Source organism: Saccopteryx bilineata, chromosome 1 (genome assembly GCF_036850765.1).
Source record: "Saccopteryx bilineata isolate mSacBil1 chromosome 1, mSacBil1_pri_phased_curated, whole genome shotgun sequence".
In the NCBI taxonomy this organism is placed as follows: Eukaryota; Metazoa; Chordata; class Mammalia; order Chiroptera; family Emballonuridae; genus Saccopteryx; species Saccopteryx bilineata.
This window is the reverse complement of record NC_089490.1, coordinates 81,798,567-81,824,629: the sequence shown is the minus strand read 5'-3', so window position 1 is coordinate 81,824,629 and position 26,063 is coordinate 81,798,567. Positions and strand designations below refer to the sequence as shown.

The 26,063-nt window shown below is 52.3% G+C and overlaps 1 protein-coding gene across 4 annotated transcripts in view; it reads right to left on the bottom strand.

The window, feature by feature from the left end:
• Positions 1-26,063, bottom strand: part of CELSR1 (cadherin EGF LAG seven-pass G-type receptor 1) — a 138,318-nt gene that overhangs the window by 55,735 nt on the left and 56,520 nt on the right. For all 4 annotated transcript variants that reach the window (XM_066255128.1, XM_066255115.1, XM_066255134.1 and 1 more), the window contains exons 3-5: positions 15,268-15,490; positions 9,801-9,916; positions 9,357-9,445 (exon numbers count right to left, since the gene is read on the bottom strand). In XM_066255128.1, coding sequence (XP_066111225.1) covers positions 9,357-9,445; positions 9,801-9,916; positions 15,268-15,490 — 428 coding nt within the window. The remainder of the gene's footprint in view (positions 1-9,356; positions 9,446-9,800; positions 9,917-15,267; positions 15,491-26,063) is intronic.

The following is a 26,063-nucleotide window of genomic DNA, read 5'->3' as shown; positions in this document are numbered from 1 at the left end:
GCAACATGGCGACGCCCAGGATGGGCAGAGCATCGCCCCCTGGTGGGCAGAGCGTCGCCCCCTGGTGGGCGTGCCGGGTGGATCCCGGTCGGGCGCATGCGGGAGTCTGTCTGACTGTCTCTCCCTGTTTCCAGCTTCAGAAAAATGCAAAAAAAAAAAAAAAAAAATGCACATGCCAGCAGGTAGGCATATAGCTTTCAAAGTTCTTTAAATTAAGCTTTGTATTTTGAGATAATTTTAGATGTACAAGCAAGCAAAAAAAAAATAGAGAGAGAGAGACAGAAAGACAGAGATCTGACATATCTTTTATACAGTTTCCGCCAATGTTACGGAAGCATAACATCACAGCCCAGATGTGGGTACTGATAGCCAGGATGCACATATTTCCATCAGCACGCGGACCCCACCTGTTGTCCCTTCCTAGCCACATTTGCTTCCCTCCCACTGTGGGATTGTTATGAAAAAAGCTTGCTGGGAACACTTGAGTACGGCTTTCTCTGTGGAAAGGAGCTGTGTCTGTATTCACGAGGGACCCGGCCTGTGAATTTTTTGGTACTGTCTTCACCTGCTTTCGGTATCCAGGCACTGCTAACTTCACAAAATAAACTGGGAAGTGTACCCTCCTCTTCGTTTTTTCTGGAACAGATGACAGAGGATTGATGTCACTTTTTAAACATTTGGTGGAATTCTCCAGTGAAACCATCTGAACCTGGAGGTTTCCTTTTGGGGGAGTTTTAAAATTACAAATTCCATTTCCTTAAAAGCAAAACAGTCAATCCGAGTTATTTTTCATATTGGATGAGTTGTGGCAGTTTGTCTTTTTTTGAGGAATTGGGCATGTATTCCTCATACTAGTAATCTGTGTGTAAAGCCAGTAGCCACGGCCACCATCACAGCCGCCTAGCCCATGCAGGTTCGCATTTAATTCAGGCAGACAGTAGTGAAACTGCGGAGCCAAGAATGGTGGGCCATTACCTTTATTCCTAGCTCGCACTCGGCAAGCGAGTAAACACAAACACACTGGGCTCAAAAACCCACTCATTCAGTGCTCACAAAGCTACTGACACATCGAGTTTTCCTAGAATCAAAGCCCCCCCCCCCCCCGCCACCAGTCTTATCCCCTCTGGTTCGCCATCTCCCTTCTCCTCTCTGCACAAACTGGCTTCTCCTTCAGCCCCCGGCCATCTTGACTGCCTCTTCTCCTCCAATCCTCCAATCACGTGGCCTCTCCCCCCTGGAAAAACGTGGTCTCCTCCTCCTCAAAATGGCCTCCTAGCTCCTCCATTTAGAACTTTTTGGCGCGAAAGTCCCTCCTGCAGCACACATTAGCACAACCAAGCCCCTTCCCAATCGAGAAGGTAATTAACTGTATCACGTGAGAGCATCATCACATGAACAGCGGCCATTTTTAACAATAAGAGTGAGCAAAACCAGAAAAGACAGACTTTACAACTCATTTGCCCAACACTATGTCTTCTCTTTCTTTCCCTGTCAGTTTTGCTAGAAATTTATCAATGTTATTGATCTTTACAAAGCTCTTTGTTTCATTGATTTTCTCTGTTGTTTTTCTGTTTTCAATGTCACTGGCTTTTCCTCCTATCTTTATTCTTTTCTTCCTCCTACTTGGTTTGGGCTTTTTTTGCTTTTTCTTTTTCTTTTCCAGGTTGTTTTTTTTTTTTTTTTTTTTTTTTTTTTTGTATTTTTCTGAAGCCGGAAACAGGGAGGCAGTCAGACAGACTCCCGCATGTGCCCAACCGGGATCCACCCGGCATGCCCACCAGGGGGCGATGCTCTGCCCATCTGGGGTGTCGCTCTGTTGCAACCAGAGCCATTCTAGCGCCTGAAGCAAAGGCCACAGAGCCATCCTCAGTGCCCAGGCCATCTTTGCTCCAATGGAGCCTTGGCTGCGGGAGAGGAAGAGAGAGACAGAGAGGAAGGAAAGGGGGAGGGTTGGAGAAGCAAATGGGCGCTTCTTCTGTGTGCCCTGTCTGGGAATCAAACCCGGGACTCCTGCACGCCAGGCTGATGCTCTACCACTGAGCCAACTGGCTAGGGTCTCTTTTCCAGGTTCTTGAGATAAGAACTTTAGATTATTGACTTGAGACTTTGCCTCTTTTCTCATATACTATAAGCATTTTTACTACTATAAATTTCCCTCTCAGCACTGCGTTAGCTGTATCACACACGCTTTACTATCGTGTATTCCATTCTGTTTAAATTCTTTAAAATTCTAAACACACATCTGTCCTTATTTTCTCAGTAATTGAATGCTCCTGTCAAATGTCCTTTAGGCCTTTTGTTCTCAACATCCACTGAAGTCAGCAGTAGAGTCCAGGGCAAGTGAGGTAGCAGCTTACAAAGCTGGGGCTATATGAGAAGGGTGGTGGGGGGAAGTAGCTGGTGGGGACTGAGGGTGAATGAGGGCAGTGAGGCTGAATGAGACAATGACCTGGTTGGTGGGTTGGGCGGTGGTTTAAATAATGATGATTAAGAAAAGAAATAACTATATTGAGGGAAACAGGAACAAGGTTTGTTTGAGGGAGAAAAGAATTATATATGTGAAGAGCAAAAATATATAAATAAACTAGAATAAACTCCACAGCATCAGAAGGGAATTCAAGGTTTTCAATAAGTAGGGATAGAAATAAAGGTAGTTTCAGTGTGTGGATGTGTGCACATGAATGTGCACACATACCTATACATGCACATAGACATGCATCCAGTCCCAGCTCTGCCCAGTGGGAGAGACTGGGAGTGAGATATCCCAGCAATGAGCTCACCTCACTCCCAGACCTTGGCTTCTAAATTTCATTTTTACTGAAAGAATCCAGAGCTCTGTGGATAAATGGCCAATTCCAGGGCTGGGGCAGGGAAAGGACAAGATAAAAATAAAGTGTCTTTTTGTGCCAAACGTAAAGGAGCACTAATAAATGGATGGGGGGAAGGGTGTTGTCAAAAGGACAGCATTGGCTGTCCTGCCTGCGTTCTTTTAGCCAAATCAGAGATATGGGCCAAATGGAAAGCAATCTGAACACCAATTAACAGAAACAATATATTATAAGCCTTTGAATAAAACAGGACCTCATGCCCTGGCTGGATAGCTCCATTGGTCAGATCACCGTCCCGAAGCACAGAGGTTGCCGGTTTGATCCCTGGTCAGGGCACATACATGAACAGATTGTTGTTCCTCTGTCTCTCTCTCCCCCCCCCCCCTTCCTCTCTTGCTAAAATCAATAAATAAAAACTTTAAAAAAACAAAACAGGAATTCATGAAACCATACCAACATAAACAGGAAAGAAGAAAAAGCTCCTTGTTATGGTGGAAAGCCAACTACAAACACAGAAGGACAGGCGGGATCTGAAAACAGTGGACGTTCATCACAGTGACAATGACACAGGTGCGCTCATCGGGGATGCTAAACCTGAAATACGATGAGGAACCTGAGGGAGGAAGCAGAGGGGGCTGGTGGGGAGAGAAAGGAGAAGCAAACATGGCAAGATGTCAGCAGCTGGGAGTCTGGGTAAAAGATGGGCAGGAATTCTTGTTCTCAGCTTGCAACTTTCCTGGAAGTTTGAAATTTGAAATTCAGCTTTTAAAAGCATAGCCTGGCCCTGGCAGGTTGGCTCAGCGGTAGAGCGTCGGCCTGGCGTGCAGGGGTCCCGGGTTCGATTCCCGGCCAGGGCACACAGGAGAAGCGCCCATCTGCTTCTCCACCCCCTCCCCCTCTCCTTCCTCTCTGTCTCTCTCTTCCCCTCCCGCAGCGAGGCTCCATTGGAGCAAAGATGGCCCGGGCACTGAGGATGGCTCTGTGGCCTCTGCCTCAGGCGCTAGAGTGGCTCTGGATGCAACAGAGCAATGCCCCAGAGGGGCAGAGCATCGCCCCTTGGTGGGCATGCCAGGTGGATCCCGGTCGGGCGCATGCGGGAGTCTATCTGACTGCCTTCCCGTTTCCAGCTTTGGAAAAATGGAAAAAAAAAAAAAAAAGCATAGCCTTACCCACCTATTCAGAAGTGTGTTTTTCCACCTACTGAAAACATTCATATTAGAGGTTGCTCAGCATGGGTGAGCTGAGCTGTCATGGCAGTGTGACGTTCCACGGCATGGATGACGCTGTGTTCCCCTAACTCCCTGGTCAGCAAACCACAGCTTGTGAGCCATATGTGGCTCTTTGGCCCCTTGAGTGTGGCTCTTCCACAAAATACCACATGTGGGTGCTACCTCGATAAAGAATGTACCTACCTATATAGTTTAAGTTTAAAAATTTTGGCCCCCAGAAGAAATTTCAATCGTTGTACTGTTGATATTTGGCTCTGTTGACTAATGAGTTTGCTGACCACTGCTAATTCTGAGTTGTTTTCTGTACGTTGGATTCTACAAGAGAACCACGCACCCATTTTTATTTTTATTTTTTTAAATTACAAATGCTTCCATTCTCACCATTTTGGGGAAAAGTACATTCCTGTCTTTCTCTACTAATAGCCATTCCTCACGTTTCTGAACACAGGTCACATGCTCAGGCTTTTGTGGGCTCTATGTACAATAGACGAAGAGCAAGGCCACACAGACATCCCTGTACCGGGCCCGTGGGTGGTGGAGTAAACAGGACTGGCCAGGTAGTGCAACAGAACATTTAAAAGAGTCCTGGTGCCCTGGCCAGTTGGCTCAGCGGTAGAGCGTCGGCCTGGCGTGCGGAAGTCCTGGGTTCGATTCCTGGCCAGGGCACATAGGAGAGGCGCCCATCTGCTTCTCCACCCCTCCCCCTCTCCTTCCTCTCTGTCTCTCTCTTCCCCTCCCGCAGCCAAGGCTCCATTGGAGCAAAACATTGGCCCAGGCGCTGGGGATGGCTCTGTGGCCTCTGCCCCAGGCGCTAGAGTGGCTCTGGTCATGACAGAGCGACGCCCCGGATGGGCAGAGCATCGCCCCCTGGTGGGCAGAGCGTCACCCCTGGTGGGCGTGCCGGGTGGATCCTGGTCGGGCGCATACAGGAGTCTGTCTGACTGCCTCCCCGTTTCCAGCTTCAGAAAAATACAAAAAAATTTTAAAAATTAAAATAAATAAATAAATAAATAAATAAATAAATAAAAGAGTCCTGGTTATGTCCAAACCTGAGTTCCAACCATGAAGAGATCACTCTGAAATAACTGACAGAGCACTTCCAGCAGGCACACTGGCTCTCATACACACTGGGAGTGGAACTGTTGACCCATCTTTCACGAAAGCCTCGAGGGGGGACAAAAACGCTCATCTTTGATGAAGGGATGATCTCAAATCCTCCAAATCAGCCCCAAACCTCCACGGGTGGGGCTCTGCCATTCCCTCTGTGCTGGATGGAGCTCAACATGTTTGAGCAAAGTGCCTGTATTTGAAAATATCTTTCCCGAAAAACGCCCAACCCTGAAGGTGATTCAGGGCAACAGACCTCGCTGAAAACGTCACCAAGCAGAGAAAGCCACATGTCTGCCCTGCTCCCTGCCTGAGGGCTGGCCTATACAGATCTTATCAAGGGGTCCCAGTACTCTGGCTTCTGGCTGGTTATGGCCAGTGGGAGCCCAATAGGAGGCTAGAGGGAGGGTGGGGAGGGCGGTCAGGAGGGCCTCAGGCTGGCTGTCCTCCGCTGAAGGTCACAGCTCCTCACGGGTGGCTCTTCCCCATAACCCCCTCCCTTCTGGGTCCCACTTCGCCCTCTGCCCTGTCCTCCGGGGTTGAGGGTAGTCACATCTCCAGGTCTTGCACTTTCCCATATCCTGCCCCCCTTTGGTGCTAAGCCCTCCTGGGAACATCTGTCTCCAGTGCGGACCCTGAAGGAGAAAACAGCCCAGGCAGGCTCTCAGGACAACTTGGGGGAGTCCAAGGGGCCCCAGAGGTTTCTCATCCAGGACACACTGAAATGCAGAGCAGACTCCACCACAGAAATGGGGTTCAGGGGAGGCACTTCAGAGAGTGTTGGTCAGTGGGAGAACATATAGGACATGCCAGCCTCCAACGGCTGAGGTCAACCCTCACCACACTGCCCTGGGCCAAATTATTCAGACACGCTGTCTTAATAAGAAGAAACCAGCATCAGTGGTTCCAGCAGGTACAGCAAGCAAAGAGAAGGCTGCTGCTGCCCTGGGGAGTGGGGTTACCCCCACAGTCACCCTGCCACAGTCGGGCACATGAACCAGAGACACACGCCTGCCCCCCAGAGTGCAGAGCGGCTGCCCCTTCTGGACCATTTTCAGAACTGCCTTCCCTCCTGATGCTTCCGGAGGCCTCCTAACTTCAGCCATCAGTCCTCCCGTCCCCCAAACGCACTCCCAGCCCTGCCAAGCCCTGGCCAGGGCACACGCCCAAGACAGTCACTGCACCTGCAGAAGCACCAAACAAGTCCTGTGGGAACAACGTGGCCCTGGGAGGCGGACACACAGGATCTGAGCACTTCCCGAGGTGGAGTCCAGGCAAACCACATAGTGAGGCCGCAAGATACAGTGCAAACCGCTGGTGTCTTCCATAAAATAACCTCAGGCGAGAGAGGAAATAGCTGGGCTCAGAGAGGAAGGGCCTAATCCCGCACCCAGGGCCCCACTCAGGCACTGCTGAAAGGCAGCCCTGGAAACGGAAGTGGGGGATTGCAGGATCAGTGATCCGCCTCTACCTGCCTGTCGTCTCAGATGAGGCCCCAACTTCCTCCGGACATTCCAGGGGCTCTTCAGTGGCGACTATACTTCTCGGGACCCCCCCCCCACCCGCAGAGCTGACATGCCAATATGCAGAGTGATGGGCAATGCATGAAGATCTCAGCAAGGGTGGCCAAGCCAAGGGTCCTGTCCTTTCTCAACTGTGACATGCTGCTGCTTTAGCTATCAGCAGATCATTCCAGAACACGCTACATGCAGGCTCTCAGACAGGGCTGACTCAGCCGCAGCCAAAAGCCTCCGTTGGCCCTGGGAGGGTGGGTTTCCCACACAAGCAGGAGGGACAGTGTGTCACGTGTGCTTTCTTTGTTTTCCTGGCGCAGAGCGTGGGACCCGGAGGGTCGTCCAGCCCATCCAGATTGGCCTGCACTCTGCCAGGAATGCAGCCCCAGGAAGCACACCCAGTGGGGACCGCTGATCCTTGGTGTTCAGCCTCTGCCAACAACAGGAGGGGCCGGAGGCTGGACACCGGCTCGGAGGTGAGCGCAGGCCACACTGCAGGATATGAAGGTCCTCAGAAGGCAGCAGTCATCTGCCCTGGAGCAGTGGGCAGGTGAGAGCGTCCACTTTCTATTCAAGGGTGTGTGCAATGTCATGACAAAAACCTGGATGTGTCTGGGCCTAAAACCACTGACCCCTGGTTTCTGGACCAGGAGGGGTCACCAGCACAGGACCTTTGCTGCCTACAAGTGTCCTTGTCAGCCCTGCCCGGACAAGAATGCTGTCCGGATGACATGAACAGAGAAACTGGGGATCGTAGCCTGGTCTGGCCACCTGTCTGTCCTGCTGCTGCAGCTGAGTCAGACCCTGACATCAGACAGAACAGTCCTGAGCTCAGAGGGACTGTGCCTGTGCTATGGGGACAGTGAGGTACACAGGGCATGGCTCTGCCCTCAGTGGCTCCTGACCTTCCAGGACACAGGGGCACAGTCCTCTTACCTGTGCCCAGGAGAGCTGCTGTCCCTCAGCCACCTTATCAACAGAGAATGGCTCACAGGAACAGACTTTCTCCAGGTGGGGGAGAGAGGAGCAGACACGATCACACCTAGAGCACAGGTTGAGGGGGCAGGGGCAGAAAAATCACTTGGAAGAAAGCTGGAGGACACCTTGAGAGGTAGGAAGCCATCTTCCAGAGCAGCCGATAGCAGGAGTGAGAGACCCCTGGGCACCTATGGGGAAGCAGGTAGTCGGGGTTAAGGTGCCAAGGAGAGAAAGCCCACTGTACTTCCACCCGTGAGCTCCCGAGGGATAGACGGGGTTGGGGGTGGGGAAGGGGGGGGGCTCCCTTGTGAGTAGCAGGTGAATGCACCTCACACTGGCTAATAATTGTCCCAAACTGCCAGGGGGCCATCATTTCAGGAGAAGGCAGAGTCCCTGAGACGGGGCCATCACAGCATGACTGTCTCTGTGTGAGTCTATTGTCTTCTGTTGGCTCTGCCACCAAGCTCCACCTACATTCCTGCCTCGTTCACACACATCCCTTCAGAGGCAATCCGAGCACCGCCCACATCACTCACACACACACACACACACACACACACACACACACACACACACGACAATAGTAACAGGGCCACAGAAGCCCGGACACCTGAGAACATTCTTTTCTTAGTCCTCAACACCCCACCCCCATGTCACTTCAGACCGGGACCCCAGACCCCTCTCATGGTGAATAAGGCCCAGAGGTCCACATGCCAGTCAGAACCGCCTGGCCCCTGCCCTAGGGCTGGGTGATACGGACAGCTCCTGCCCTTTGGTCAAGGACATGAGACAAAGACTGGTCACCAAGCAGGGTGGTCACTGCTGGGGGCCAGTTTGGGACAATGGGGAAATGACACCCAGGGCAGAACAGATGTGAAAGGCCACCCTAGGAAGGCAGAGGGACAGCTGACGACAGACTGAGGAGAGAGAGTGAGGACCTCAGGCCCAAGTGGTGGGCGGCGGAGGCAAGCCCTTGTGTGTGAAACACCGGAATGGAGTGGACGTGAAGGGAAGAAACACTCCCCCACCCCCACGGTCTGCCTCTCACAGTGCGAGGGCCCTCGTCCGCCGGCCAGGCCCAGGCTGAGCCCTGGGAATGCCTTGGGCTGGGGAGGCCCCTGTGGACCCGCCGGGGAGGCCCCTGTGGACCCGCCGGGGAGGCGCCCTGCATGTTTCCCCGGAAGGAGAAGACTGTTGGCAAACCCACAGCCATGGAGAACTCAGCATTTTGATGCAAAAACCAACAACGCGTTTCCTTACAAACCAGTAAGCAGCAAAATAAATAAAATGAAACCAAAAATGCCTACCCCTTTCCAGCATTTCCTCTGAGACTTTCCAACGCTCAGGTTACACCTGGGCACCGTGGTAGATTTCGGCCCTGGGGCTGAGTTTGAATGGCCAGCAATTTTAGCCTCCAGTAATGACTCGGGCCAACGCGATGGCAGTGAATGAAGTCTTTTTACGTCCTTCCCTGGTGTAGTGTGATCTCTGGTCCCTGTGCCCGCCCCCTACCCCCAGAGCTCCCTAGGGGAGTATCCTGCCCAGCACAGGACTTGGGTACATTCACACAGACCCTCAATAAACGCTCATTTCCTAAGTAACTTTTCAACCAGTACAGTTCTAAAAATTTCAGAGCATAAATGTCTTGGGACAGAAAAGCCACCAGGCGCAGAGGAAACGGTGTGGGGCGCTCGTCCTACCTTGTTGTAATACCGCACGTGCACCGAGTGCCACCGTCCGTCACTCACGCCCCCCGGAACCTGCGGTGCCACCGTCGTTGTGGTCTCACCTGGGGGGGCAGAGGGAGGTCCAGAGAGCAAGCAGAGGTTAGTGGACTGCTAAGGCTGAAAGTCCTCCTGATGGTCTGGATAAATGTCCTTTTCTAATGACCAGGGCAGCATTCTAATGGCTTTGTAAATGTTTCCATCTACAAGTGTACCACCCTTCAGTGATTCCTAGTTTCAGACACCTGAGCTGCGTCTTCCATGGTTTCAGCATTGTAAATAACACCGCAGCGAACATCTCTAGGCATTCTGGATTCTCACACGGGACGGATCCCGGATGTGGAACCAGGGGGATCTGGTTGAGCACCCCCTGATGGCCTGCACAGGGTTAGGGATGCTCTTCCCGTAAGGAGGCTGTACCTGCCGAGAAGGTGAGCTGCACCTGCTCGTCCACGATCTCCAGGGCGATAAAGTCATGCTTCTCATTGAAGCGGCCATTATAAAGCAGCAGGGCATTCCTCTCCTGGGTGGCAAACCTGTGGGGCCAAGCGGAAGCACAACACACTGTGACTGAGCCCTGAGCAGAAAGTTTGCAGGCGGCCCAGCCGCGACACGCCCAGCCAACACAGGGCAAGAGCAAGGGCCGCACGCAGGAAAGATAGGTCCCAGGCTCATTTTTCTCATCATGAGCTGACAGTCCATAAAACCTGATCATAGTAATGTTCCTTTCTGAAACCAGCTTCTATGGGGGAAAGTGGCTACCACGGCCTAAATACCATGAAAAGGTTACATCTGCACAACATTCTACAAGGATGGCACAGACACTATGCCAATCAGAGATGTTTAAACAGAAGACACACTCAGAGCATCTTCTGCCACGGGAACTAGATCCCACATGAGTACATCACAGCACAGGGTCCCTTGTCGTCACAACCATACTCCAGCATCACTGAGTCAGTCCTTCTGCTCCAAACACTACACACATCCCTGCCCCAGGGCCTTTGCACCTATTGTTGCCTCTGCCAGAAAGCGTAGTCTGGCTCTGCAGATCTCTCAGGGGCCACCCAATGTGATTTCCCCACTTGTGTTACCTAAAGTGTGCCCCGCCCCCGACAATCATCACATCACTCAGTGTATTTCTGAAATTATCTTTGTTTATTTGCTTATAAGAACATGGGGTCCTTAAGGGAAGGGAGTATGACTCTCACTCACTGTGGCATCTCAGGGGCCAAAACAGGGTCTGGTTCTCAAAAGAGCTTAATAAAGCGTGCTGGACAAACGAAGGAAGGTGAGTGAACGTGCAGGTGCCAATGAATGAACAGACTTGTCCGACTTCACGCTTCCAAAGAGTAAAACTGACTTACTCTGACAAGAGATCAACACTCTCAGAAGTCCTCCTCCCACCTCCACGGTCCTGAGGAAGCTGATCCATCAGACCCCTTGGGCCCTTGACGGGGGTGTTCAGACACATGGAGTTGCCACACTGTCTGCCAATGCCTCGGTTACTCAGAACCTTTCAAACCTCCCGAATGAACTTGGGGCTACTTTCTGTATTAGCTGAATGTCTCTCTCATCGGAGACTAAGTGGGGGAAATTCATCGGAGATTAAGTGGGGGGGATTCTCTGCTTTGATTTGAGGCTGGTCTATCCGTTTCCCTGCAGCAGGAGTCTGCTGGAACCAGCCTCCGGCCCCGGACCTCAGACTTTCCCTAGAGTTATGGAAAATCGGTAGCTCCCATCCAGACCTTGAACCCCTCTGTTTAGAATGCAGACTAAAAAAAAAGACACCCAAACAGCGAAGTGGGGGCTTTGGGTGCAGGGTGAGCAGGTAGAAAAGGGGGTGAATTAAGACTGGCCCCAACTCTAGGGGCAGGTAGAAGAGGGTAAAGGGGAAATCAATGATGATGGAAGGAGACTTGACTGGGGGTGCTGAACACACAGTACAATATACAGATGCTGTATTGCAGAGTTGTATCCCTGCAATCTATATAATTTTATTAACCAATCTCACCCCAATAAATTCAATTAAAGAAAAAAAAAGACTGGGACCCACTCAACACCAGGATTGATTTCCAAGACTTGCGACTCGCTGGGTCCCACCCAATCCTCTTGGTTGGGTCTCACTGTTATAGGTTTCTCTTTGAACCAAGGTGGGAGCTGGTCGGCTGAACTGGCCCGCAGGGCACCCTCCGGGCAGCAGGGCCCACTGCTGGAGAGGCGAGCTCAAGAAGGGGACCCGGGCCAAGGGGAGGGTCTCAAGAGTGCAAGTGAGAGGAAAGGTGAGAAACAGAACCCTGCTGCGTCGGGAGGGGGCAGGGGAGGGAGAGAACAAAGCACGGGCAGGGGGAGGGGAGGCGAGGCAGCTGGGAACGCAGGGCGCAGGGAGAGCGGGCACTTGGCAAACAGAGCCTGGAAAGAGGAGACGCAGCCGAAACAAAAGCCTCGCCCAGTGCCCCAGCCCACCTTTCTCACGGGGTCCCCCTCAGCAGGCACAGCCCCCCGCCCCACCCCCACCCCCGCTCCTCCGGGGCCCCGCCCCAAAGCAATCACACCCCACACTGCAGCTGTACTTCTCTCCAAGTTTTAGGATTTTGCTACTGAGGTCATTCCCTACAGAACACTCGCTGACTTTTGCAGCAGCCCTGACATCACATGCATCAGAAATATCCATATGTTGCTCTCCAATGTAAACATCTAATAATACTATATTTGATGAGCAAGTGGACAGGACATCATGTTATGTGGACATTTAATTAGTCATTTTTTTTTTTTAGTCTCTCCCTGAGTCTAGAGCCAACAGATTTCCTTTCGTCTGTTTCTGGCAGGTTTGCCACAGGCCTGCCCACCTCTGGCACCAGGGCTTCTGGTCACCTCTTGGGTCAGCTTGCTGACCGCTGGATGCCTGGAGTGTTGGGACGCCACTGAGGAGCTTCAGGACAGTGGGTAGAAATCACGGACAGACAGCTGGACCTCAGCACGGTGACAGACAGGCACGGCTCTTCTTCTGGGAGCTTGAAGCTGGAAACCCTAGCCAGGAATCCCATGTGGCCATTTAAATACAGGTTTCGAAAAAGACAAGCATCTGCTTTAGAGTCTTCACCACAATCAAAAAATCCGACAACCAGGAGAAAAGTCAGGGCCAGGAAATCTGGCGTGATTTCCCACCCAGCCAATGAGTGTCCACGGAGGGTCAGTCTAGCAAGAAGGCTTGAGCCACAATGTACAAAGCCTGCAGATGAGTCAAGCCCCATGTTAACCGACTGCCCCAGTCAGGGGAAAGGTGGCCTGAGCCCACAAGCAAAGACGTCACAGGCTGAAGGCAGTGGACAAGCCGGTAGGGACCGGACCATTCAGCTGGAGCTGGAATGCAGGCATCGTCCGCCCTGGGTCAGGGAGGCTTCCTGAAGGAAGCAGCAGGAGGGCCAGTAGGAGGGAATGAGGAAATGGCCTTGTGAGGCTGGGCAGGTCCAGAGAGCCACAGGGAGGTGAGGCGGCCACATTAGGAGGCTCAAGGTACCAGAATCGGGGTCACCAGGGATCAGACCACAGAGGTCCCCTGCACCTTAATAAGTTTGGGCCCTGGCCAGTTGGCTCAGTGGTAGAGCGTCCACCTAGCATATGGATGTCCCAGGTTCAATTTCCAGTCAAGGCACACAGAAGTGACTGTCTGCTTCTCCACTCCCTCTCCCTTCTCTCTTTCTCTCTCTCTCTCTCTCTCTCTCTCTTCCCCTCCTGCAGCCATGGCTCAACTGGTTCAAGCATGTTGGCCCCAGGCGCTGAGGATGGCTCTGTGCAGCTTCCACCTCAGGTGCTAAAAATAGCTCAGTTGGAGCATCGGCTCCAGATGAGCAGAGCATCAGCCCCAGAGAGGCTTGTTGAGTGGGTGGATCCAGCTCAGGGAGCATGTGGGAGTCTATCTCCCCTCCTCTCACTTGGAAAAAAATAAAAAAATAAAATCTAAATCTATCTATCTATCTATTATATCTATCTATCTATATTTAAAAAGAAGAAGTTTGGGCTTTCCCCCAGGTGGCAGGCAGGCCCAGTTTGACTGCCGACAGGGATCGACCTCTCAGGCTGAAAGCAGAGGACACCAGTGCTGGGGGAAAGGCCAAGGTTCTGGGTGCTGGGAAGGAGGGAAGTGGCCAGATGTGGGGGACACAAGGTCAAGGAACTCATGGGATCTGAGAGAGGAAGGGGAGAGAACAAAGAGGGCCCTGCCACCTCAGGCCAGTCTGTAGACAGGGGTGGAGCAACCGAGATGGACATGGGGGTTCCTCTGGGGTCTGCTGAGGCGGGGCACACAGGGGACACCCACACGGGGACATCCGTGAGCCAGAACACGGGCATTTCAATGTCCCGGCCACGTGGAACTGGCTCTGTGGTTTACTGGAGCTCGACTGTGCAGGCTCCCTGCCCCAAGTGTCCTGGCCACCTGGGATCTCAGCGTGCATCACTGGAGCACCCCCTCCTCAGCAGGACACTGAGGGTCTCTCCTGCTCAATCTGGACACCCCAAGGGACAGTTATTTGTGCGGGCATTTCTGATTTGCCTCTGCTGCCCAGGGCTCACTTGACAGGTGCTGAATAAACACATCTGGAGACTCTTCAGTGCGTGCCCGCGTGGCTGTCCGTGCACAAGCTCTTCCATGACCCTCCCCCCCCCCGCTCCCCCGTATTCCCATCTGCCCTTTCCCTGGAGTCAGCCAGCCCACACTCCTGGCTCTGTTGGGTTTTGGGGTGATGGTGATACACTGAAGCCCCCCTTTTCTGGGGTGGGACCCCAGGAGAGGAGCCTACTTCATCCAGCCTGAAAAGCCCCAACCGCCAGAGGTCAGCTGAGAGGGAGCATCGGGGTCTGGGTGCCCACTTCAAGGAAGACACAGGGACACAGAATTCCTACCAGAAGACTGGCTGTGTCCCCCAAGAGGCACCCTAGAATTAGCACAAACAACCAAATATAAAACTACCTACTCTACTAAGTTAAACCTGATCGAAATCTTCAAAATAGGAATGATAGGTGTGAAGCAGCTGTGTTAGGCTTGCTCGTGGGGTTACCAGCTGCAAGCGCTCTGCCTGATCAGTGCGTGGGTGTGTAGCAGCGCCACGCGTGTATGGCCTCTATAAGGCTACGGGTGTTTGTGCTCCAGAGAGATGTGGGATTGTGGATGTACGGATTGCCTGCCTGCCACTGTCAGGGGCCTTTTTGCTGTTTGTTTGCCTGAGAGGCGGTTTCCCCTGCCTGTGTGCTTGTCTGCGGTTGTGAGACTTTATTAAACAAATGGTCCAACCTTTTATGGCTCTGCAGTTTTTCTACCATCTGCCTGAATCCAATGTGGACCTGCTTGGCCTTGGCCATGGCATTATAATAGTTACATAAAAAAACTAAGTTAAATCTAAATTCTTCTCTTGGGGGAAAAGATGTAAAATAAACTACTGACCACAGCACACAATTAGCTCTCTTCTTTGTGTGATAGGTTAAGGAGTCAGGGCTAAAAGGGGTCACACGGCCGTTCCTTGGTTATCTACCTCACAGGTGACAAAGCGGGACCCCGAGTTGATTCTGCCCGATTCTAAGCCTGCTGGACCCTGTTTCCCCCACCTCGGGCCACCTGGATGTCAGATGCCCAAGTGCTGGCCAGTGATCAGGACCAGCAGAGCCAGGACCACTTCCCGGAGTGTGACCTGGGCAGCCATACAGGGCTCCAAGCCTGGCTTTCATGAACTTGTTAACATTTGAACAATCTGCATGGGGTCCTAAAGTTAAGTAGCTGGTCCTATAGGCAACATGGAGCCACTCAACCATCAGAGGTTACCAGGGGACGATGCTTTGCTATCTAGAAGGATGGCAAATGTGGGGACACGTCCCCGACTGGGGCCACACTCACATGAGGGAGACGCTGAAGTGGAAACGCTGCCGGAGGCCGCGGAAGGTGACGAAGGACTGGGGCGGGAAGCTGCGCGTGGTCACCTCGCAGTAGGGCCTCTCGAAGTCGCCGGGGGGACACACGCAGTGGAAGCCCCCGATGAGCAGGTTCACGCAGGTGCCCCCGTTCTTGCACACGCCATTGGCACAGCGGCCAGAGCGAGCGCTCACCTCACAGTGGTCACCTACAGGGCGGGACATAGGACAGGAGGTCACACAGCTGCCCCAGGAAGGAGCAAACTGCCCTGGGGGACCCATAAAGATGGCTACAAAATCCATGGGGGGCTGAAGTTCCAGATGGGAGAATACTTCCCGGGCACAGTGGGGTCGGGCCGCCCCTGCACACGTGGTCCTTCTCATTGCAACCATGGCCCCCAGCTCCGGCGGGCAAGCTAAGGATGAGGTTCAGCAAGTTCCCAATAAGCACTTCCTGAATTTGTCAGGTGACTGAGTCACACTTGCCCTGTCCCTGTCCCTGTCCCCATCCAAGGCCTCTGGGGTCTCCATACTCTGTGCAGCATTGAACCCTTCTCAGTATCCAATCCTGTTCTGAACACCCCCCTGGCTGAGTTGGGCTCTCTCCTACCAGAGATTTACCTAGAAACAATGAGAATAACTAGAGGGCCTCACGCCCTCTCCCCACACCCACACCTGCTGCAACAGCTGAGCACATGACAACCTTGACCTGACCGAGACTCTGGGGCATGCCGGCCAGTATCACTCTGCACCCCAGGGCTACCTCAAGTGGACTCCCTGGCCCCCAGCTGAATTCTAATTTGCTTTAATCACGTCTTTCTCTTCCACTGGCCTGTGAGCCCACCGAGGGAACCAATATGCTTCCTGGAGCTTCAGGGACAGTAGAGTTCTGGATACTGTCCCAGGGACTGGTCAGGCAACCCAAGCTGACCACTTCTGCCCCTGAGGCCTGTCGGAGCCAGAGAGCTCAGGACTCGGTCAGCTGCAAGGTCGTGCTTGCCAACAGGGAGGCTACAGCCAGCACCTACCGATTCTGAGCTGTGGTCTGGCTGGGCAATCCCTGCTCCCCTGGACAGGGAGGACGGCCCCCAACCCACACTGGGTGGACATCACCAGCCCCCTCACAGACCTGCACACACTATCAAGAGCTTCTAACAACCAGGAGTTCACCAGCTCCCAACTAACATTCTTTGCCAATTACTGATTTTTAAACAAATGCACTTTGAAATAAAAGTGTTCCGTCCACATAAAAAAAAATCACTGTAAAAGAAGCACGGCCTGCAGAGTACATGTCTTCAGTGGGTTCTTGTGCATCCCCAAAAGGATGTCACAGCACCTGCCTGCTTGCTCTATGCTCCGTCCTAGAGGTCCTTCCTGTCAGCACCCCATCAAATCTGAAACCACTGATGCTTCTTGTTCTGTGATGGATGGGCACGTACCTTCTTTCTAGTTTTCTCATTTTGCAAATCCCTTTTCAATGTATGTCCTTAGGGTGTTTTAAGAATCTCTCTCTTGCCTGACCAGGCAGTGGAGCAGTGGATAGAGCATCGGACTGTGATGTGGAGGACCCAGGTTCAAGACCCAGAAGTCACCAGCTTGAACGTGGGCTCATCTGGCTTGAGCATAAAAAGTTCACCAGCTTAGACCCAAGGTCGCTGGCTCGAGCAAGGGGTTACTCGGTCTGCTGAAGGCCCGTGGTCAAGGCACATATGAGAAAGCAATCAATAAACAACTAAGGTGTCAAAACAAAAAACTGATGATTGATGCTTCTCATCTCTCTCTGTTCCTGTCTGTCTGTTCCTATCTATTCCTCTCTCTGTCCCTGTATTAAAAAAAAAAAAGAATCTCTCTCTTGAGAAAATGCATAAACAGCTGAATCCAAGGATACACATAGTTTCCATTCTGATACTTCCAAACTGCCTGCCCCAGAAGGATGCAGAAACGTACATGTCCTCACCAACACTCGGTATACAGTCAATTCCTAAAAATGTTTTGTACTAAGGGCAACTGAACCTTCAGGGTGTTTTATGTGCACTTAGTTTTGATGAGGTTTGGCATCTTTTTGCATTTTGTTGGCAACCTCTGTTTGAACTGCCCGATAGTTCCTGTGCTCATTTTTCTGATTGTCTGACACACGCATTTACATCTATACCTGCATTCACCTCCCTTAATATATACTCTTAATCACACACATAGTTGCACACCTGCACACTCACCCACACGACTTCACACCCTCACACAGATATTAATCAGTGCTCCTGGCCTCTTTTCCAGGTGGGTGACCCACGGCCTTCTTAAATTATGTGTGTTAACTTTTAACTACTTTTTTTTATTTTATTGATTGATTTTAGAGAAAGAGGAAGGGGAAGAGAAACATCAATTTGTTGTTCCACTTATTTATACATTCATTGGTTGATTCTTGAATGTACCCTGACCAGAGATCGAACCCACAACCTTAGTGTATGAGGATGATGCTCTAACCAACTGAGCAACCCTGTGCATTAACTTGAAATGCTTAGCTTTAGGCATAACTGTCCTTCATACACTTCAAGTTCTTTAATCTTTACTTTTAATATGTCTGTGACATTTGGGAGTGTTTGCTGGGCATGTCAGCGGCCAAGTACAGTGTATTCCGGAATAATAAAGCCGAAAGGACAGGGTAGGGTGTGCTCCCCAAGCTGTGACGGCAAGCAAGGGAGGCCAGCATAGCCCTTCCCGTGCGCTCCACCTGTGGCGCCCCAGAATCCTTCCATCCTGGCTCTGGTCCAGACGGGCCAACATTCACTTGGATGAAAGTGAAGCCCCCATAGCTGGCCACAGCTGTTCCGAGCTCTGCCTTCACAGTAGACTGGGAAGTGTGAACTCACTCCACCTCTCACCTACACTCTGGAGGGAGGCTCCCTGTCCTCACGTGGCCCCTCTGAAAGGCCACCTGTCACCACCGCCCAGAGGAGGAAAGCCCCACCCCCAATGTACATCCAAGTGAGCAAGTTCTTCATTGTCTGGATGATCTGAACTTGACTTTGCTGAGAGGATTCCCGCTTCCGAATGCAGTTCTCAGTGGCAGCCTCGTTCCACAGGCCACCCTTGTGAACAGAGGACGACAGAAACGGGGACTTGTCCTGTCCCAGCCATGTGAGCTCCTGCCTTCCAATGACCCTGCAGGTCAGCCAGCGGCCTTCCCAGCACCGACTTCCTGTGTAGAGGGCCTGAGGGATACAGAGCCACTTCTCCCTCCAACGTCCTGCTGCTTCCCAATAAGCCGCGAAAAACGCCAAGTCTCCATGTCAGTGTTTTAACTATATATATAAAGTTACTTAATTTCACTTCCAATAGGTACTTGTATTGGTTTCCTGGGGTTGCTGTGAGAAAGTACAGAAATCAGCCCTGGCCAGATAGCTTGGTTGGTTAGAGTATTATCCCGAAGCACAGAGGTTGCCAGTTTGATTCCTGGTCAGGGCACATACAGGAACAGCTTGATGTTCCTATTTCTCTCTCTCTCTCCCTTCGTCTCTTGCTGAAATCAATAAATAAATTTAAAAAAAAACAACAACAACAGAAATCCCCTCTCTGTCTGGAGCCAGAAAAGTCTGAAATCCATGGTAGGGCGGGGCCAGGTTCCCTCTGATGGCTCCGGGGGGGTCCTTCTGCCTCTCTGTGTCCCTGGGGTCTCCAAGCACTCCTTAGCTTGTGGCTGCTTCACTTCCACCTCAGCCTCTCCTGGAACACTGACGTCTGTCTTCCCTCTGTCTCGAACTTCCCTCTCCTCTTAAAAGGTCACTAGTCATTAGATTTAGGGTGAACCCAAAATCTAGCGTGATTTCATCTCGGGAGCCTTAACTAATTATATTTGGACAGACCCTATTTCTAAACAAGGTCACATTCTAAAGTTCTAGACATCACTAGATGGGGGGACATCACTAGTGGTAGGATTCAGCCAGTTTGCACCAGTTTGGCAGAACCAGTTGTTAAAATGGCACTTGTAATCAGGGTTCTAAGGTGGGCGCCTGAGCAGCCACCCAATGGAGAAATCACAAATTTATATTCCTTACTCTTTTTTAACGTTCATCTGCACAACAGCGTATTCTAAGTGTCCACAGTAATGTTCATTCTGTCCATAGGTGAAAAAAATTGCAAGTGAGGATGCCAATCAAGAAGCAATGTGGGGTCCTGGCCGGTTGGCTCAGCAGTAGAGCATCGGCCTGGCGTGCAGAAGTCCTGGGTTCGATTCCCGGCCAGGGCACACAGGAGAAGCGCCCATCTGCTTCTCCATCCCTCCCCCTCTCCTTCCTCTCTGTCTCTCTCTTCCCCTCCCGCAGCCAAGGCTCCACTGGAACAAAGTTGGCCCGGGCGCAGACAATGGCTCTATGGCCTCTGCCTCAGGTGCTAGAATGGCTCTGGTTGCAACAGAGCAATGCCCCAGATGGGCAGGCTGGGTGGATCCCGGTTGGGCGCATGCGGGAGTCTGTCTGACTGCCTCCCCATTTCCAACCTCAGAAAAATACAAAAAGAAAGAGGAAGGAAGGAAGGAAGGAAGGAAGGAAGGAAGGAAGGAAGGAAGGAAGGAAGGAAGGAAGGAAGGAAGGAAGGAGCAATGTGGAAATACCTTAAATAACAGTTTTATTGTTTTTTTGGTCAGGTATTATTTAATATATTTTTCATTAATATTTTAAAACTTTCTTATAATCTAGTTTTGTGTACTTCTTTTGTTGTTCTTATTTAAGTATTAAATGAATGGAATAATAAACTACCTTTCAGAATATTGTTTTTTTATACTTAAAACGGTCATTATGGCAGAGAACCAGTTGTTAAATTATTTGAATCCCACCACAGGCCATCACTCACCCCACTACAGAGGCTCTCTGTGTTTATCCTAAAATGGCAATCATAGTAAATGTTGCCATCTACAAACAGTGACCTCAGGTAAAGCCCAGGTTCAAGTCACTCATCAGACTCTGGGTTCTCTGCCTCTGGGAGGGGCTCTTTCTGAGGCCGTTTCTTCCCAGGGCCAGTACGGATGGAGCGCTGAGGCTAGGCCCGGGCCAGCTCCCCACAGCCTCGGCCATGCCTCAGGCCCGCTCCTCTGAGCCCCACATCCCACCGCCCATCCACTTCTCTCCTGTAGCCCAGACCTCACACCTGATCTTTCCCTCACCAAACCTGTTCCCTTTGGGGTGCCCTACCTGGGGGACAGCGCCACCACATCCAGGGAGGCAAGCCAAGAGAGCCCAGGGCCCACCTCACTGCCCTTCCCCTTGACCCCATCAATGACGTCTCAAGGGTCTCGGGTCCCCCACTCCCACTGCTGCCTGCACCCGGATCTACATCACCCCGTCTGCACAATCGCAGCACATCCTCGCGGGCCCCTGCACCCATGTCAGCTTCCTACCACCTCGCACACCTGCCGGCTCACCGCCACACAACACTGGAGAGAGCTTCGTAATGCTGACCTGGCCACGGCCCAGGTTAGGGCCAATCCCTGCGCTGCACACAAGACATCCCTCCACCACCTCGGGGCCCGGCTCTTGCCCACCTCTCACGCCAGCCACAGGGTCTGCGGGCCAGCTGGGATTAGTACTCAGTGGGCTAATGTAACAGGCCGTGTGTGTGCTCCGTAGGTGCTCACTACCCTGGTCACCCAACAGGACCACCGTTCTCGGGTCCTGTCTCCAGGCCTCTGGGGGTGCCTTCCCTGTGCCTGGATGCTTCGGGGGGTTCCGTCCTCTGGCCTGACCAGGTCTAGATGCCCACGACAGACCCAGCTTCAGAGCCACACATGTGGTGTGACTGTCCCTTAGCAGGTATCTCCTCAGACTCAGGGACTGTTTTGGGGTCGAGTCTAAGAAGACTGAGCACACAGTCAGTACATAATAAACGTATCTCGTGTTTAGGGCCCAGGCTGACTGCTCAGTGCATAGAGAGGGCACCGAGGAACACCTGGCACCCAGCAGGCACTTAACGAGAGAGCCTGTGAAATGAGGTCACGCCATGCCAGGATTTCCCCAATCCCAAGCCAATGATGAATGCTGCACAAACTTATAACACGGACATAATTCATGTATTTGATTCAAATGGTGCTGGAAATATGCATTGATGTCATAAATGAAGAATTCTACAGGGAATCACGCCCTACTTGTAAAAGGTGGTGAGAGCTCAACATTTGGGTTTCAGGTGAACTGGGTCAGCCAGGAGAAAGGTTCTCACTCCTGGGTTCCAGAACCCAGGCCCCCATGGCTGCCTGTGCCGGGGTCTCCTGCAAAGATCATGAGGGGCTCCCCACAGTGCCCACTCGAACTTTGTATAAACTGTACATTAACCCAATTATGCTTTTTCCTTAGTGTACATATTCTGTGCAGTGGTGCATTCCCAATTCTAACAGCCGGCCCTGGGAGCGGGAAGCCTGAACTGTAGGTTTGCCCATTCTACTACATACGATACATTACCCCTCCACCACCACCACTGTCACAGCCAACGTCAAGCTACCTACTTGACATCACTGAGCACAGAGACGGGAAGGGATGGGGTAGGGTAGTTTGTAATTCTTACAATCCTCTTATCCTAGGTTAATAATATGGATCAAGTTCAGCAAACCCAGTATGTAACTGTTACCCAGCTCTCACAAGAAATTCAAGTGTAATGAAACAATTGTTCTCAGAAGGGCATACTATCGAGATTTAACTTTATCTTTTCCAGAGATTCTCATTGTGAATAAATCTGGGCTTCTCCTGACGTCCCAGTGTTCTGCATAGAGTATAACACTGGCACTCAGTCATTCTAAACCTGGAGGAGAATCCCATCCTCCTAGTTCGCTCCCCCCCCCCACAATTATGGCAGGCCCCACCCACTTGGCCAGGATCAAGTTCCCTGGGTTAAATAAATAGCCTTGCTTAATAATGCATGCAGCATGCCACAAACCCTACAGATGACAGACAGGGGCTCCAAATGCAGAGGCCCCAACAGAAAATTTGACTCCCCTCCCCAAAAAAGTCATTCTTAACTATAGAACAGAAGTGCCTAGGAACCAAGGCCCCCAGACTTCACACATTCCCCATCACTGGGCACTTGTCTCATACCAGGCTTGGGGCTAGGGGTGGACACTGCCTGCTTGCCCAGGGACCCCAGGTCACAGTGTCAGAGCCACAGGTCCTTGGATTGAGGAGTTGAGTCCCCTGGAGAAGCTCCCTGCTTCACAGGGCTTAAGCCCACAGCTCACCTGCTCACCTGCTCGGCTCACCTGCAGGGCTCACCTGCCTGGCAACTGCTAAGAGCACAGAGTTACGGAGCACAGGGTGCGCGGGCCAAGCCCCCGCTGGGCTAGTTATTGCACCAATCCTCACCGCACCCTGGTGCAGAAACTCTTTTTTTTTTTTTTTTAATTTTATTTATTTATTTATTTTTTACAGAGACAGAGAGTGAGTCAGAGAGAGGGATAGACAGGGACAGACAGACAGTAACAGAGAGAGATGAGAAGCATCAATCATCAGTTTTTTCATTGCGCGTTGCAACACCTTAGTTGTTCATTGATTGCTTTCTCACATGTGCCTTGACCGTGGGCCTTCAGCAGGCTGAGCACCCCCTTGCTGGAGCCAGCGACCTTGGGTCCAAGCTGGTGAGCCTCGCTCAAACCAGATGAGCCCGCACTCAAGCTGGCGACCTCGGGGTCTCGAACCTGGGTCCTTCCGCATCCCAGTCTGACGCTCTATCCACTGCGCCACCACCAGGTCAGGCCAGAAACTCTTATATGCCCCCCACCTTACAGACCAGGAGACAGGCTGGGCACAGTGTATAAAACCTACTTTTTGTACCTAACAAAAGAAAATTCTTCAAAGAAAAGGAAATGGGATGAAGAAATAGTGTCTGTGTAGGAGCCTCGAAGCTGGGCTGTGCAGGAATGTCACAGAAGTGGGGAGAGGAGAGAGATGGGGGTGCCAGGCCAGCTGGAGAGCAGAGCACAGAGGGCCAAGCAAGGGTAAGGGCGTGTATGCGGTTTGACAACTCCTATTTTTCAATAGACAATTGCCTTCTAGCCCTAACAAACAGCTAAGGGCTTTGAACTAGAAAAACTTGAATTTCCAAAGGTGGTTTAAACCATAACGGGCAGCGTGCAGCCTGAAGTTCAGGCAGAAATAAAGATCAGGGTGCTTGCAGAGAACAGAGGTCCTGGGGCACCATCAACCACACCAGCCTAAAGACCGCCCTGCCCCGTGGACTGCCTCACCCTGGAGGCGAGGCTATAGACAGGGGTCTCATCCTGACACGGACACAATCCACAGCATGGCTAACATCAGGGACTCCGGCAGGGGAGGCACAGTGTCAGAGGCTAAGGACAGGGACACTGCAGGGTCCCTGAGATGGGACGGCTGTATCAGAAATGACTCACAAGAGCAAGAATGTGCTCAATCCATCCATTCATCCTTCTGTCCACCCGGGGCCTCGGCGCTCCCCTCCACCAACCCCTTCTCTCCACCCCCCAGCACACTGCCTGGAACAGAGGCTTCTAAGCAAGCTCCTGACCCGTGCCTCAGTTTCTCCGGTTGTGAGTCCCTCCCTGGAGGCAGGAGTTCTGTTTCTTGCCCTGAAGCTACCCCTGAGCACCCACGAGGCTGGCGTCCAGCAGAAACGGGCTGATTCTGTCACGTTCTGAGCTGAGCACCTGGCATGAGGTGTAATTTTTGTGGCTCCCTGTTATCAACCAGAGACTGGAGGCCACCTTGGTCCAACCCTGTTCTCCAGCCCCTCTTCCCGCCCCCAGCTCCCCTCACACCTCTCCTTTCATTTTGTTTGACTTCCTTACCTCCGGGTGATTGGCTCTGTCCTGAAGCCTCCTCCGTCTGGGAGAACCCAGACACCTGCCCAAGCCCTCCCGATTGCCCTCCCCCCAACACCTGCGCCAGGAGGCGGGGGAGGCGGAAGTCCAGTCCACCGCTGCAGGCTTGTCCTGGGTTGGGCCTTCGCAGGGTGACTTCATTATTGTCTTTGGAGCAAATTCCCAGAAGCCCAAACACACCCATTTCAAAAAATATAAATAAAAAACGCATTCCAACAGAGAAAAAAAAACAAACCCCCCAAAACACAAGATTCCGGTGTATCCGGTATATCTACAGTTTAACTGTTTTTACAGGAGTCACCCACACCTCTGAGAGTTGAAACTCAGCTTGCTTGAATAATCGGTGTACATTTTAACCTCCCGGGGCTGAAAGGAGAAGGTCCCAGCAGGTGCACGGCCCCCAATCCCAGCCTCAATCACCCTTTCTTTCATAAAAGGGTGCTCTCCCCACCCTCCAGCTACTCATGCTCACCAAGAGGTGAGGGGACAGAAGATAACCATCCCCCAAGTCAGCTACACCGTGAGCCTAAAAGACCATCCGTCTTCCAGCCCAGGACGGTGAGGGGCGGGGCTGAGGTTCTGGGCTTGCTCCTGCTGGACAGGGAAAGACAACCTGTGGGTGCAGAGGAGAGTGGGCAGCGGTGCCTGGAGGCTGGTAGGGGGCGGCCCCACCGCTTCATCCGTGAGGAGGGAAACCGTGCCAACTCTCAAACAGCAACGTGTCCAAACACAGCTGGAATGCTAACAAACACCTCCATCATCTGCGCAAGACAGCAGCTCAGCCCCCCATGGTTTACATCCCCTTCCTGCCCGGAGGAGGAGCAATTCCTTGGTTCAGAGCCATGAACACGAAGAACACATATTCCTTATTCATCATTTAGAGTCCCAAGAATAGCCGACTGTGCTCACTACCACCAGCTCCCGCCCGCTATCTGGAACCAGGCAGCCCCAACTCCTCAGTCTGGCCACCTCAGCCCCGCAGGTCCCAGCGGAGCAATACGGAGGCATTCGTCCATTCACACCAGGGAAAGGGCTCAGGAGTAGGTGACCAGATGTTGGGGGTTGCCACTCTCAGGCCAGGGGCTCAATCTGGACCCCAGCAATTCCCAATGGCCCCGGGTCCCTACTGTGCTTCCAGAGAAACAGTGGGGACAGCCAACCTCTTGGCGCCAATAGCAAAGGCCTCGCTTACTCACCCCTGCCACTAATATGTACTGAGTGCCAAGCAGGTGCCAGGCTCGGTGGGAGCCAGGGGTGTGGTCAGCAGAATGACAGAGCCCCCAAGATGTCCACATCCTCCTCTCTGCAGCCTCAGGAGAAGGGAGCTCATACTGCAGAAGGGGCTTTGGAGGTCTGGTTCAGTCAGGGACTGACCTTGACATGGGAGGTGAAGTGGTGACTGGGCCCTGAAGTAATGACGAGTTATCTAGAGCGGGAGACGGGATGAGGGTCAGGAGTACGAGCTGCGACCATGGAAGCCAAGGATGGAGTGTGGTGAGAATGGGGCCATGAGTCAAGGAGTATAAGTGGGCAGCCTGTACAAGCTGGGAGGTACAGAATCTCCCCCAGTCTCTGGAAGGAACTATATGCGAATATATCCATGCTGTTGAAGCCACTGGTTTGTGGGACTTTGTCACAGCAGCTGCAAGACACTGGTTGAGGGGTGAACAGGCAAGCCCACCCCTGCTCCTATAGGGCCTGTGTTCTGGCTCTTCCTGAAGCAGCAGCTGCTTCCACAAGGGACACTCAGAACCTGCGGTGGGGGAGCCCAGCAGACCCGGCCAAGGAGCCTCATCTCCGCTCCAACGGCGCACGGCGAGGTTGTCAAGAGGCTTTGACTGCATGAGGCATGTCTTCAAGCCACTCCAGCGGCTGAGGTCAGACATTTGGGTGTCTACTTTTGTTCCTTGCTTACCCACTCCCTGCACTCAGCTCATCTGACCCTCTAGAAGCTG